Genomic DNA, 13,993 nt, shown 5'->3' with positions numbered 1-13,993 from the left:
GCTGCGTTGGGGAGGAGGGGAGGAGGGAGCGAGGTACGGAGGGAGGGTCGCAGTGGAGATGCGACTCTCTGATAACCCCCCGTGCGTGCTGCACAAGTGGTGAAAGCCCGGCGCTACGTACTGGCTAATGATTGGCACGCTTGACAGTGATTGGCAGCGCTGCCATGACAACGCTACAACGACACCGAGAAGACCAATAGAAAAGGGAAACAAAATGTTTCAATGCTACACTCAACGGCGGATTTAGGGGGGAGATATTATGAGGCTGGTGTCATTAGGCGATAGCCATTGAATCATTCAATCTTTTTTACTGGCCGTGTTTTTTCGGTTTTTCTCTGTAATTTTCCTTCTCTCTCAGGTCATTTCCATGGTTTTCAGATCGCCTTTAGAGCTTTATCCCTCCCATTTCTTCCTGCCAAACTTCGCTGATCGCCCTCTGCTCCTGCAGGCGAACAGCGCTCCCGCCACCAGGTCTCCAGAAGACTTGTCCATGTTTCAGCTACCGACCCTCAACTTCTCCCCGGAGCAGGTGGCGAGCGTCTGCGAGACGCTGGAGGAGACCGGGGATATCGAGCGCCTGGGCCGGTTCCTCTGGTCGCTGCCGGTGGCTCCGGGAGCATGCGAGGCGATCAACAAGCACGAATCCATCCTGCGCGCCCGGGCCGTGGTGGCGTTCCACACGGGGAATTTCAGAGACCTGTACCACATCCTGGAGAACCACAAGTTCACCAAAGACTCGCACGGTAAACTGCAGGCCATGTGGCTGGAAGCGCACTACCAGGAGGCCGAGAAGCTGCGCGGGCGTCCGCTCGGTCCGGTCGATAAGTACCGAGTGAGGAAGAAGTTTCCGCTGCCTCGGACCATCTGGGACGGCGAGCAGAAGACGCACTGTTTCAAGGAGCGGACGCGCAGCCTGCTGAGGGAGTGGTACCTTCAGGACCCCTATCCGAACCCCAGCAAGAAAAGGGAACTGGCTCAAGCCACTGGACTCACTCCTACACAGGTCGGAAACTGGTTTAAAAACCGGAGGCAACGAGACAGAGCCGCGGCGGCCAAGAACAGGTTGGTGGATTTTCCTCAGCAGCTCCGACACACACTAACATTTACACGACGCCAGACGAACTTTTGGACAGAATGCAGCCACAAAACAATAGAGCAACTAAAATCTCAGAACCGTATTAGTCGGGTCTTGGTTTAAGTGCGCCTCTTGCAGGTCATTAAACTACATCAAATAATATAAAAACAAAATATCACTTAACAGTCGCGCTTAAATCAGGACGCTCCCCGTCAAAACAACCAAAACAGGAACAACATATTTCATAATTTCACATAAAATACTGATAGACCCCAGGAGAGAATCCACCTGCTTGTTTTCAGAATTTAACTTTACATCAAACAAATAAAAGCAGATCAAATGACGTAATAAAAACAAATCATTAGCACTAAACTCCAGCTGAGTGCTGGACCTTTAATTCTTCTCCTTCATTATTCCTCATACGTCGGTAAGCGTATTTCAATCACTCCCTAAATAAATGCATTCAATAAAGAAATAAAGTTGATTAAAGCACATCTTCAGTTTGTTCACTGACATATTTAGTATGACTGAGAAAACGGCAATATGATATTAAGAACAGTCGTCATTTTTTTTAAAAGAAATGATCTAAACTAAAGCCTGATAGTGTCCAAAAGCAATAAAATGAAATATTTAATGTTGCACATTTCATGTTGAAGAAATGTTACAAAAGAAGGATTTTGGTTCCTTCTTTAACAAAAATAGTTTCTAATTTCAAAGTATTTTTTGACAGTAAAACTGTTCAGCATCAGCAAAGAAGTGGTCAAGTAGAATCCATTAAATGCGAAAACAGTTACATGTGAAACTACGTCTTTAATAATTACAAAAACGAACACAATTATTTTAAAAGTGGAGCTGAATATATTTAAAGAAGAGAAAGCCCCTGCATACAAAATAAGAAACTAACTAACGACAACTGGAATTAAACATAGAATGAATATCATAATTTACAGTTTGTGATTTTATTTGGATGCCCCAGTGAGGACTTAGTTGACCACGTATCCATCTAGTCTGTCTGCAGTGGAAGCGTGGGGCGTTTTATTTTGAAGGCGAAAACATAAAAACACGAGGAATACTTTCATATGGACTGCATTAAAATTACAATACCCTAATATTTAAATACACATGAAATCATTCTGACCATTACATTTTTTTGCGGAAATAAGGAGACACGGAACAATGGAAACCAAAACGATAACATATTCATTTATTTAAGAGACGCACGGAAATATATTGTGAAATCAAAAGATCATTTATTTAGCCGCAATATCAATCGCAATTTTCTCCTCAATTTTTCCCCCAAGCGAGATAAATAACCATTGACGGACACACAGAAACGAGATGTAGCGTTTAAGCGGCAGTGAAGCTCACTATTTTATTTTGAAGGCACCCAGACCAAAACAACACAACAGACGTATATTAGATTTTAAAGTTACCGGCGCTCGGTGGTCATATTCAAATTACACGTACAATATATAATCTCAAATTAGGCAAACTATCTACATCTGCTTTTTCCACAAAAGAATCCAATTACATTAAACCACAAATATACTTGATAAGTGTGCAAATAAATAATTTGATATAAACACATCTGAAGTTGAAGCCATCAAAACAAGATTACATCTTAGACTTTTATTCAAAACAATTGTTTTTTTTATTTACTTATTTGTGCACCGTATTCGAAGCATTTCAATAAACTTTTTAAATTGTAATTTGTATAACGACTCTTTTAAATAATGCACTATGTAATTGTTTTTATGCCTGCGAAGTTATTAGCAATGATATTTTATATCACTGTGCATAAAAAATAATGAGGTGACATTTGGGGGGAAAAAAACCACCAAATTTTAATTTCCTGTGTCCATTTTACATCTCTGCATTACGACATTATTAGTGACGTGGGATTGTCAGATTATCTTTCGGTGATATTATTGATATTACATGATCACAACGCGTATTAGAAAGCACAACAACGAAAGGGCATATTCATAACATTAAGTGCGATATCACTTCATTCAAAATGCCATAACTGATTAGAAAACCCTTTGCAGCAGCCATATGACTATGACTCTAATCTTTTTTTTAAATGAATAGATACATGTCCAGACTGATATTATCCCAGTTATTATGATGAGAGGATTGCGGATCCACATTTAGGATGATTGCAGTTCATACTGTCAATTTCATTTTGTCACAAACATATACATTTATGCAGAACATTTGGGAGTCTAAATAGTGTTTTGTCCTCTTGATAAAAGCATGCATGCATGTCTGGGGCCGGCTGAGGGAAAGAAAGGAGAGTTTGCACCCCTATTTTGCTGGAGGAGGGGCGGTAGGGGGGGGCATTCTGCAGGTCTAATTGCCATTTCTGCCTTTTTTTTTTCTTTTTGATAAAACGGTTTTCTGTCCTCCTGCAGGCTGCAGCACCAAGCAATAGGACCCGGCGGTATGAGGTCGCTGTCAGAAGCCGGACTCACCCCTCACAGCTCGGCAGAGTCGCCCTCCACCGCGGCCAGTCCCACCACCAGCGTTTCCAGTATGACAGAGCGGGTCGACACTGGGACGTCCATCCTGTCCGTCACATCCAGTGACTCAGAGTGCGATGTATGATATGAAAACAGAAAAAAAGAGAAATATTTACAGGGAAAAATGGACCTGAGGTGACGAGAAAAAAAAAGACTTTGGATGACAAAAAGGACTGGTTATAAATATAAAAAAGAGATAAAAGCACGTTGTTTTTTTATTATCATAAAGCGCTTTCAAAAAAGGACCCTCATCCTCATACGCCCCCTCCCATCACCACCACAAACAACAACAACAATTGCATGTCGTTTATTATTATTTCTTTTATTATTTGGAAGGGATTGTCCATCATCGATCAAGAGGGAATAAAAACAGATCGGCATGATGAGCCCCTCCTCTTTTCCATCTGACGTCACACAACAGGATGCAATTTTGTGTTCATCAGACAATCATGTTTTTTGAAAAAAAGAAAAAAAAGCACCTTTTGTTATTTTGTTTATTTTTTTTTCAACACTGCCTGCGTGGGGGTCACGAAATAATGTTTATCAGATTTTTTATTTTCAAATTTTTATATTGAATTATGTATATTTCCATTTCTCCAGCTCTGTAATATAAACGTGTAGAAATATGCCTGTATATAATTATTGCTCCACCCCAGCAAACTCCCCCTCACCCCCAGCCCAGTCCTCCTCACCCCTTCCTCACTTTTCTTGACTCGATGTTCCATAAAAAAAAATATTTGTCAAAACTTATAACTCCAGTGCTTGTAGAGGTTTCTGTTGTTCATTTGTCCGGGGAGGGGAAGTTAGGCGATGGCAGATGTCATATTTATGCAAAAAGCTTTCACAACATTTATTTAAGGCTGCCCCCCTTCCTCCTCCTCCTCCTCTTCCTCCTCCTCCTCTCTGCCGCCCCAGGGTCGCTCAAAGCGCTTATTTACATTCAATGTTATTTTTTGTTGCGTGGTTATTATGTTAATGTACCATACATTTCTTAATCAAATACAGTATTCAATTTGCTATACGATCTTTGCATGATGTCTCTCTCTGCGCCCGATAAGTGGCTGAGCATGTGTTCATATTGGCTTATTATGGGATTGCGGGCGCATTAATGCTCATCACTGCCGGCTTATTCAAGGTAATGCAGCCTAAAAGGGAGGCTTAAATCACATGTGTCTTTGCAAGAAAAAGAATATATGGATTCGTATGTCTTGTGACATAATTCTGGCAAACGTCAACGCCATGCTGCACTTTTGGAAAAACTGCAAGTGCGATTTCCTCTTTTGTTTACGCTCGCAAGTGAATACAGAAATTAAGTAAACGCACCATTAAATGGGCTAATCACGATGGGACTCCTCCCCTGTCCCAATCTCCCATTGTGACTCGCTGAAAAGGGCTTTTCTTCCTCGGACGAGAACCATTTCCCCCCTTTTCCAAAAAGGCTTTCTCTCCTGCAGTCTCCTTCTCCATCTAAATCCCCCAAACCAATTATGCTGCAGATTTGGAACCCGGGTGCTGGAAACACTTGCGCTGGGATTCAGACCTGCAAACTGACGTTAGTGCGCGTTTGGGGTCCAGAAGTAGTTGGCTATACCAGTTTGGACTGAGCTCTGTCGAGTGCAGCTGACGGTTAAGTTGCCTGAAATTCTAAAGTACTATGTCACACATTGATTTTGACTGAACATAACCAGTACATTAAGAAAAAAAAACTACACCATTTTGGATTAATTGTTGGTGGTTCTGTTATGGTATATAAGCTCATCTTTGAGTCGTGCGCATTTGTAAAAACTAGATAAAATATTGCAAACGCGTGACTCAAATTTACGTCTGAGCTCAGTTTAAACAGATTCATAATGAATAGCTTCTGTTAATCGTTACAACCACGATCAATGACTTCAGAGTGACGGCTATAACGCAGCGAGTCCTTTGAATATGTCAACCAATATAATTTACTCATGCTTTTCTCGCTCGTAACGATCCTCTTTGCGCGCGCACACACGGGAAACTGCAGCTACAGGTAAACGATCGGCTTGATAAAGTTCGTGCTGAAGTTCTCCTCCACTCGTAGTCAAAATAGAAATGAGGCTTATATCATATCGCCCAGTCTCCCGTGCCAACCAGTCTGAACAAACGTGAAAACCTTAGGATTTCAGCACATTCGCTCGCTGAAGTCACTTCACAACATTCTGCAGCGGCTGTCTGGACAATGACAGCATGCAAATTCTCCCTCTCGCTCACAGTAATCGTTCCTCTCAGTCGACTTTGGGGTATTTCGGAGCCCAAACAGGGTCTTAAAGCGGCCTGCCAGACACAGATAGGCCCTATCGAGGAGCACCGAGGTGGGGGCCCCAGCGCCTGGACCCCTCCCAGCGCGCCAGCACTCCATTCACACAAGTTTTATTGGCTGCGACAGTGATAGAGATGAAATTAATCGTAAACTGAAGAGCGTTTTTATCGGCGGAAAGAAAGACACGGGGATTAGGAGAGTATCAGAGAGATTGGAGTCACAGATAGAGACTCATGAATACAAAATGAAGGGACCCCGACGTTCTCCACTCTCTTCTGGACGGCGTGTAAACGCCGAGATAGAGTTAAATGAAACAAATCCATGAAAAGTGACACGTTATTGTGTCAGACATTGTTGTGACCTCGACAGATATTTTTACAAAAAAACTGACCGAAAATAACGGCTGATGAAGCTATTTTAAGATACGAATAATGTTGAATTAACTGCCTTCGGACCAGCGAATTATAAAGTTTGATGTACGTTGTTATGTTTTTTTCAAGCTCAATTCGATTGCTGCGTTCACATGCACCTCAATATTCTTATTTAACCAGACTTAAAGGGTTACATTTACATTTAATTGATGACGTGTGTCTAACAGAAGGAAAATATTGTGAAGCTGAACAGCACTTAAGTGTTAACACTTGAACGAAGCTAAAAAAAATGTGTCCAATTTTCAATTGGTGCTCAAACATGTTTAGTGGACTTTGTATTTCAGGATGCTAGAACACCAAACATTTTTTAAGCACCTATATTCACAAACGATCCAAACAATAAAGATATATTCCAAACAATAAAGATTTATTCACAAGAGTCTGCAACACAATAGTATTTTTAAATAAATAAATCTAAACTGTTCACTCTCCTCTTCAAAAATTGCTGAATCCAGACTTGAATTCTTCCCAACAACATAGAGGCAAAACCGTAGGACAATAATAATCAGGTCATCGCCGGACAGTTAGCGACAACATCAGTTGACTGGGAGCAGCCATCCCAGCAGACAAACTAAGAGTATCATCTTAAACTCATATAGTGTTTACACATCTCACAGGCAACTATATGGTGTGTTGAGCTGGCATTGCAAGTTGTTCCAGAAGCATCATCAAAATGACATTATTGGATGACAGCTAACTCAGCAGCAGCTATTTTGCTTCGAGATGTCGGATTTTTGATTACAATGTCAATCCGACAAACACACGTAACCACGATGGATGACGACAACAGTACGAAAACGGAGTTTGCCATCAAGTGATTGTAGCATATGTAAGGGTGGCTAGCTCCTTTTTTAAACTTGGTCACAAATTAAATCATCAAATATTTAAGAAAATGACCCCAACTTGCATACGTTAGCGTCAATAAGGCAAGTCACGCAAAGTACACGTGGACGTATGCTAACCTAAAAAACCAAGGTGTCATGTAGGAAATAACGGTGTAACTGTAGCGCTGCTACTAAAGTCAATGGAAGTAAACTGCGACTGGACATATGTAGGCCAGAGTGGTGGTGATTTAGTGAAAAGTGCTAGAAGTGTGAGTCTTTCTGTTGCCGGCTGGGGTCATTAACAGTGGGGGAGCCGGTGTTCGTGATCTGTCAACTCAAATATGGATCACAAGACAAAGGAACTTAGCGAGGAGTAATCTGTGTGTGTGATACTTACAAGAGAGTAAACGAGAATGTTGAACAAGTGCGGCAACACTGACACTTGTTTTTGTCCTTTTCCTTCTTCCCCCAAGTCTGTCGAACAAGATAAAGTCACACAAAACAACTACACAACGACAGGGGTTTTACTTATTCATGTTGAAGGAATTTAAAGAAACTCCTGCACATTTTGATTCGCTTTGTTTATTCTGTGTTTTTCCCCTCAGAGGTTATAGTTTATCTTCCCTTTTGTTCCAACTCACAACATCTTGTACGGGAAAGTTAACGCAGACTCTATCAACAGAGAAGCAGAGAGAGGAGGGGGAGCCATTAAGCCGGAGTCTGGCGGTGAGAAATACTTGCCCTGCCCTGTTTCTTCTCGGATTTCACCGGTTAACTGAACACAACTTTTCTATTGGTGTGTATTCATGCAGCAGCCAAAGAGAGTAACCTCGCCGGAGCTGGAATGAGCGGGGCCCAAAACTTTCTGTCTCTCTTTCTTCAGTAGGTAGAGCACAGCCTTCCGCTTCACTGAGAAGTAATTTATACTAAGTTATATGACCACGACCGGCCATCCAGGATTTTAGCCACACAACTGGCCTTCTCTCATCCAGGCGATCTTGAGAAGACAAACAAAAGAAAATGTTCTATTTACTTTATTCTACAGTGTTTGTGACCAAATTGCACCAAATTAGATCAGAATTAAGTTGACCTCATGGCCATAATAGGGAATAACTGGTAGTTCATTTTTCACATTTTACTATGATTCTGACTCAATGATAGCGTCTTAAAGTCTCAATGTTTCCAGCTTCAGAGATTTAAATCAAATAAAGCTCAAGATATCTATAAAACAGAAGTCAAAGGAGCCATCATCAGGCATCTTTTAGAAGAAATGCAGTGGTACAAACGCTGTGTCAGAGTCATGAGAGGAAGCTAATTATGATTTTAACATCTACCAGATCAGTTGCTGATCATATTGTAGGTAATAAAAAAACAAAAACAAAAAAAGATTAATAGTCAGTAGTTTTTCCAGTTAAAAATTTTTTTTTATGTTGTCCGACTGAGAGATTTGTTGGAGTAAAAATCAGAAACTGAGCAATGAAAGTCTCCAATAATGAAAATATTGTCACTGGAAAATCTAAATGCAAAAGAAAGGTTCTGACTCATCAATTCATATTTGAGCACCAGATACTCTTAGCCCTAGTGAGGCAGCTCAGGGGGAACTACAGAATATAGTACGTGAACATGATTTTCTTACTAGCTGAGTTTGTATCTCCCATCAGTACTGTGGATAATGGTGGTTAGTTATCATTTGTTTTATTTTATTTGTTAACAGCGTGAATTTAAAAAGAAATGAAGAATATTTTAGATCCAAAAATGTTAATGTTAAAGGTAAAAATGCATTGTTATGTGATAGTAGAAGTTAAAAAATATATACACACAAGATACTAAAACCCGGAAACCTTCATTTTGAACCTCAGCCACAGTGACCTGGTCCAGCAGAGAAGATGATGTGACTCTTATTGAATCCTTCTAAAGCTTGTCCACGACATATTAAGTTAAAGGCATTTAAATCAGAGCTGCATCATGGTGTCAACAACACGACACAAGTATTAATGGGGTCACGCGGCCAGAAATACAGCATGGGGGCACTGGTTTTGACTTCTCCAGTTTATGAGTGCTTTGTTCCACTTGTCATGCTGCATGCACCTGCTGCTTGTTGTTCAACTGACTGATAACACCCCTGACACACACACACACACAGCACCAACACAGGCCCACAGAAACACAAGACACAATGGTTGAAAATCCAAAAATAAACTGAAGGTGGAAGGATTATTTTTTTTACAGCCATGAGAGAGTGTGTGTGTGTGTGTGTGTGTATGAGAGAGTAGGGGGTGTCGAGAGCTCTAATGCTGATTAGTGTGGACTGCCAATGCACAAGCCTCATCTTTTTAAAACAAGCATAACATGAAAGAAACCCAACTCTGGCTTACTCAAGCGAAAATGACCCTGCACCCACCCTTTCACTCCACACACACACGCACGCGCACGGCCTCGCCACATATGGAGGCGGCGCGCGTGTGTGCTGGGGAAGGTAGGGGGTGCGGGCTGTGATCTCTCGCCTGGTGCACACCGACTGGACAGAGCAGTGAGCAGCTTAAATGGAGCCCCAGCAGCACCTGTGTTTGCCTGCTGCAGTTCTCAGGCCGTCTTAGTGGCACGACAGTGTCCGGATCCAATCTGGACACACAACCAGGACCGCACATGTGGCACACTAGAGCAGGAGGAGGACACAGCTCTCACACGCTGAGAGAGTGTGGTAGAAATGCTGCAGACACATCACCACGCTGGTCAATGTAATAAGTGCCAAGTCAGCAGTAAGATGTAACTGGTCCTCTAAAAATATCAATAAATGAATCTTAGAATTAGAAGGCAGACTGATTTAACAATTATATCTTTACATATTTTGTTTTTATTTTTACGAACCACTAATAATCTGCAATAATTAACACCAACTGTTTTAACACTCAAAGAGGGGAACTGATAGAACTATACAATAGATGTTCGACAAATCTTCAATCATATCGTGCCATTTTCAACACGACGAGTCGCACCACCCTCAAGAGTCCAAAAATCCCTGTTGAGATGCTTCCTTTTTTGGAGCCTCGCCACTTAACAAAAGGTCGAGGATCGACTGAGGCCTGGCTGCCCTTATCAATTTAACCTCCATTTACGGCGCAATAGGATGGATTACTAGGAGATGCCAGCCTCTCGGAGTCCCGACGACAGGGAAGCCCACGCTGAGAAGAGGGCAGCAGCAGGACCAGCAGGTGCACAAGCCCCCCAGACGCTCAGCGCGCAGACAACTGTGTAGCGTCACTGCCATCTAGCGGATGAAGGGAGAAAATCTACATTTGGTCATCTGTTACTCAAAATGAGACTCCATATGATGCATATGATGAAGGGAGCAAAACGCTCAACACCAAGAAAACTACCGTGATATCTATCTAATCTAATCTAATCTAATGATGAGGTTTACATTATCAACACCACTTTCTTTAAGATGAGCATACTGAACACCAGACAGTGGACAGAGAACACAACAAACACAGGTGGTGGTAGGACTCAGGGGAAAGAGACGACGGAGTGACAGGAAAACTGACAACATGGCTTCATTTCAACAGCTCAAGTGCGTCATAAAAAAACAACTTTAATCCATTGAAGAATGAAGTACAGGATTATCCTGATATACAAAGTACAAAAATACTTCTTTCCTCTTCTGAGACAAATCCTTTACAACAACATATTTTGAGCCCTTCAAACCCCCTCAGGCTTCGGGGCCTAAATTAAAGTACACCACAGTAGTGCGCAATTACAAGTTGTTTCATCTGCATCAATAAACCTATACGCAGAGGACACTTTGGTTGGTTGGATGATCTAAACACCACAAGGTTCAAAGACAGCGGCACTATTGGGTTTGAGGTGGGCATTTCCCTGCAATACTTACAAAGTATATAGGTAGGTGTACAGTTATTGGTTTAACATAATGGTGAAGGTTACAAGTCTTGAAATGTTTCTATATTCGTAACAGGCTGTCCTACTTAAAGGGGTCACTGACCCAATGATGGATTGATTTACCGACCACATAGCCAGACGCTGTCTCATGTCACTGTGATAACAATATATCTGAAATCCAAGCAGGTGTTCTGGAAAGGTTGTGATGAAGCCCACCCCTCAGTGCAAGCTGGGTGAAATGGTAAAAAGCATTTCCGTCCAGTCTCCTCCCCATGTCACAACAGAAATGTGTGCAGATCGAATGGTAATATGGCTAATGTTGAGACGCCTGCTCTCAAGAAGAGGGTGATGATGAAGAAGAGTTGATCACCAGGTGAATCACCTCTCGATGAAGTTCTGCATGTTCTACTGGTGCTGCCCCCGGAGGACGTGTGCAGATCCCGCTCATGTTGTCACATGCATTTACTAAAAGCGCTTCTTAGCCGACAAGTGTTAAGAGTCAGGAATCCACATTCCCCGACTAAATCATCTTTGTGCTCCAGTTAGTGCCGAGCGGACAGGAAAAACACATACATGCCCGTACCAGAGGGACGACGGCGGGCCGGCAAAGCCGCGCCGCCCACCCAGACCCACGTCCTGCATCCGCGTGGTACAGGGCGCCGTCATTAAAGTTTCATCGCATGAAAGTCAAATGATGTTGGAACACTGAGGCGTCTTCTCCATTTAGTGCTAGATCAAAGATTCAGACGCAAGAGAGTGAAATGGAACCCCTGATCCCTGGTAAATTTTTTAAAACTGATACCCAGAGTTTTAGAGGCCACTGAGGACCAAGTGTCTGACAGACGTGCAGAAGAGATGCCGGAAGTAGTGCAGAGGGCATAATAGTGTCCGCTGGAGCGCGGCCTTTTAGTGTTTAACTCCCCTATTGTGAAGAGCAGGGCAGGAGGAGAGTGAGGACAGAGAGCAGGCAACAGAGAAGGGTTCACTGTAAATGGACAGTAAAACGCTTACGGCAACTAAGGCCTGACTCCACCATTAAACTATAGCAGACGAAGAGGAGGCATGTTACACGCCACCAGGTCTTTCATTTCCTCACTTTACATCCACTCCGAGGTTGTAAAACCGCTTCAGTCAGACCGCAGGTTCCCGTGTGATCCGCCTTTATGTAGGATCACTGCCCTCGCTTTATGCTTTGTTTTAGAAAGGAGGATGGCGCCGTCAGACTAAACAGTTTGGAGTTGACTTTTGATCGTTGAGTCTTTTGAAGCTTAATCATTCAGACACAGCGGCTGAAGCTGACAACAATAGAATAGAAATAATGAAACACTAATCCATAACAAGGAACACACAAATTCAGCTAAATGTTTTCATTGTTTAAATAAAGTTTTGGACAAAGAGAAACTATAATGGTCGGCTAGAGAAAATGGAGCTCGCCTCACCAACCAGGAGGCCTACAGACCCTATGCATGGGAGGGATGTACCATGGCAGTAAACTCTAGGTAGCCAACTGAAGTCCGTATGATCTACCCCTTTTTGTGGGCATACACTGAACACTCAGGTTTCCTCCCACTGTCCCCAAAAAACGGAGGTCAACAACGCAACTGACAGACACAAAAACAGATGCTTCATTTAAAAGAAAAAAAATATCTCTCATATTTGAGCTCATAAAAACACTTTTGGGAAAGAAAGAAGAATTGGACATGTGCAAACAAGCATGTGAAGCACATTTAGTGGTACCATTTTAAAAAATAGATATCTTCATATGTCCAAGTGGAAACATGATAAATTCTTCAGAGAGTTTTCAACTTCTCCACATTTCCATCCTCCTTTAACTCACATATCTGCCCTTAGCCGGAGATTAACCAACTGTAAAAGAGGGAGAGGGCTGTCTAACATTTCTTTCAGAGTCACCATTTGTAATTCATTGTGGATGAGAGCGTCTTTAGGAGGAGCATGTAAAATGTACCTTTAATAACCGGCACACGGCCCTGGAGGCCCCTGGCTGAAGCTGGCTATTTTGTCCAACCACTTTTTCCATTTTTAATGGGTTTCTGTACATGAGTCAGTCGTGGAGAGTCTTTAGAGCCCCTCTTTAAAAAAAAAAACGGTCGCTGTCCCGAGGTGGCCTCCAAAAGACATTCATTATTGACATGCGCTAGCTTCGTCCATCAGAGGCGAGAACACAACCAGGGTTTTCAACCAGGGACCCGGTGTGTGGCTGGAGAAGCAGGTGAAATACGTAGAGAGAAGAGAAAGGCTGAAAAGACTGAGAGGACGAGGAAGACAGGTGTGGCAAGGGAGGATAGGTAAAGGTGGAGAACGGTGGCTTGCTGTAGCAACCACAGAGAGGAAATAGGGAAAAATATTTCTAAAAAATGTCATACAAAAGGGACTAGCAGACAGCTTATTTGAATATTTAGCATGACGACATAAAAAACAATTATCAAAGAAGCAAATTAGAAATGAGATATATAGCATCCACATGCCACTTTTGACGGCTACTTACCACTGCAGAGACCCTGCAAGCCGCCCTTCTTATGATGTTCTCAATGTTATTTCACTAAGAAAGAAGTGGTTGTTTTTTTTTTGTTGGAAATGATCACACTGAGCTTCTACTTCATCCATATATAATGATTCAAATCAAAACAGCACAAATATATGGTTGTTGTTTTCCACATTATAAGCCTTTCTCACACCCACATGCACTCACAAGCTCCAGAATTGATTGCCGAGTTCAAGCGGTGAGGCTGAGAGCTGCGTAAACGGTCAATTGGCTTAACTCAGTGGTGTCTGTTCCTGGTGTCAGTGGACAATGTGCAAATGGGCACTTCTTTTGATATCCCACATGTAATCCTCAGCATCAAACCGGGAGGGGAGATGAGCGAGACCCCAGAAAGCCTGCGTTTGTTCCGGGATTAAGATTCACACTTGCTCACGTTCATTCATCCAAATGTCACGCA

At 42.4% G+C, this 13,993-nt stretch overlaps 1 protein-coding gene across 1 annotated transcript; it reads left to right on the top strand.

Moving 5' to 3' along the window:
* Positions 1–200: 200 nt before the first annotated feature.
* On the top strand, positions 201–4,618 carry six3a (SIX homeobox 3a). The gene is made up of 2 exons (XM_053876051.1): positions 201–1,062; positions 3,490–4,618. The coding sequence occupies exons 1-2, from the start codon at positions 368–370 to the stop codon at positions 3,680–3,682; spliced, it is 888 nt and encodes a 295-aa protein (XP_053732026.1). The 5' UTR covers positions 201–367; the 3' UTR covers positions 3,683–4,618.
* Positions 4,619–13,993: the final 9,375 nt, after the last annotated feature.

The sequence above is a fragment of the Synchiropus splendidus genome, chromosome 9 (genome assembly GCF_027744825.2).
Source record: "Synchiropus splendidus isolate RoL2022-P1 chromosome 9, RoL_Sspl_1.0, whole genome shotgun sequence".
Classification (NCBI taxonomy): domain Eukaryota; kingdom Metazoa; phylum Chordata; class Actinopteri; order Syngnathiformes; family Callionymidae; genus Synchiropus; species Synchiropus splendidus.
This window is presented reverse-complemented; position numbering and strand designations above follow the sequence as displayed.

Excerpts from the sequence above, each read along its gene's own strand:
- six3a (XM_053876051.1), top strand. The coding sequence starts at position 368 with ATGGTTTTCAGATCGCCTTTAGAGCTTTATCCCTCCCATTTCTTCCTG. Across the intron at positions 1,063-3,489 it reads GCCGCGGCGGCCAAGAACAG|GCTGCAGCACCAAGCAATAG; the intron begins GTTGGTGGATTT and ends GTCCTCCTGCAG.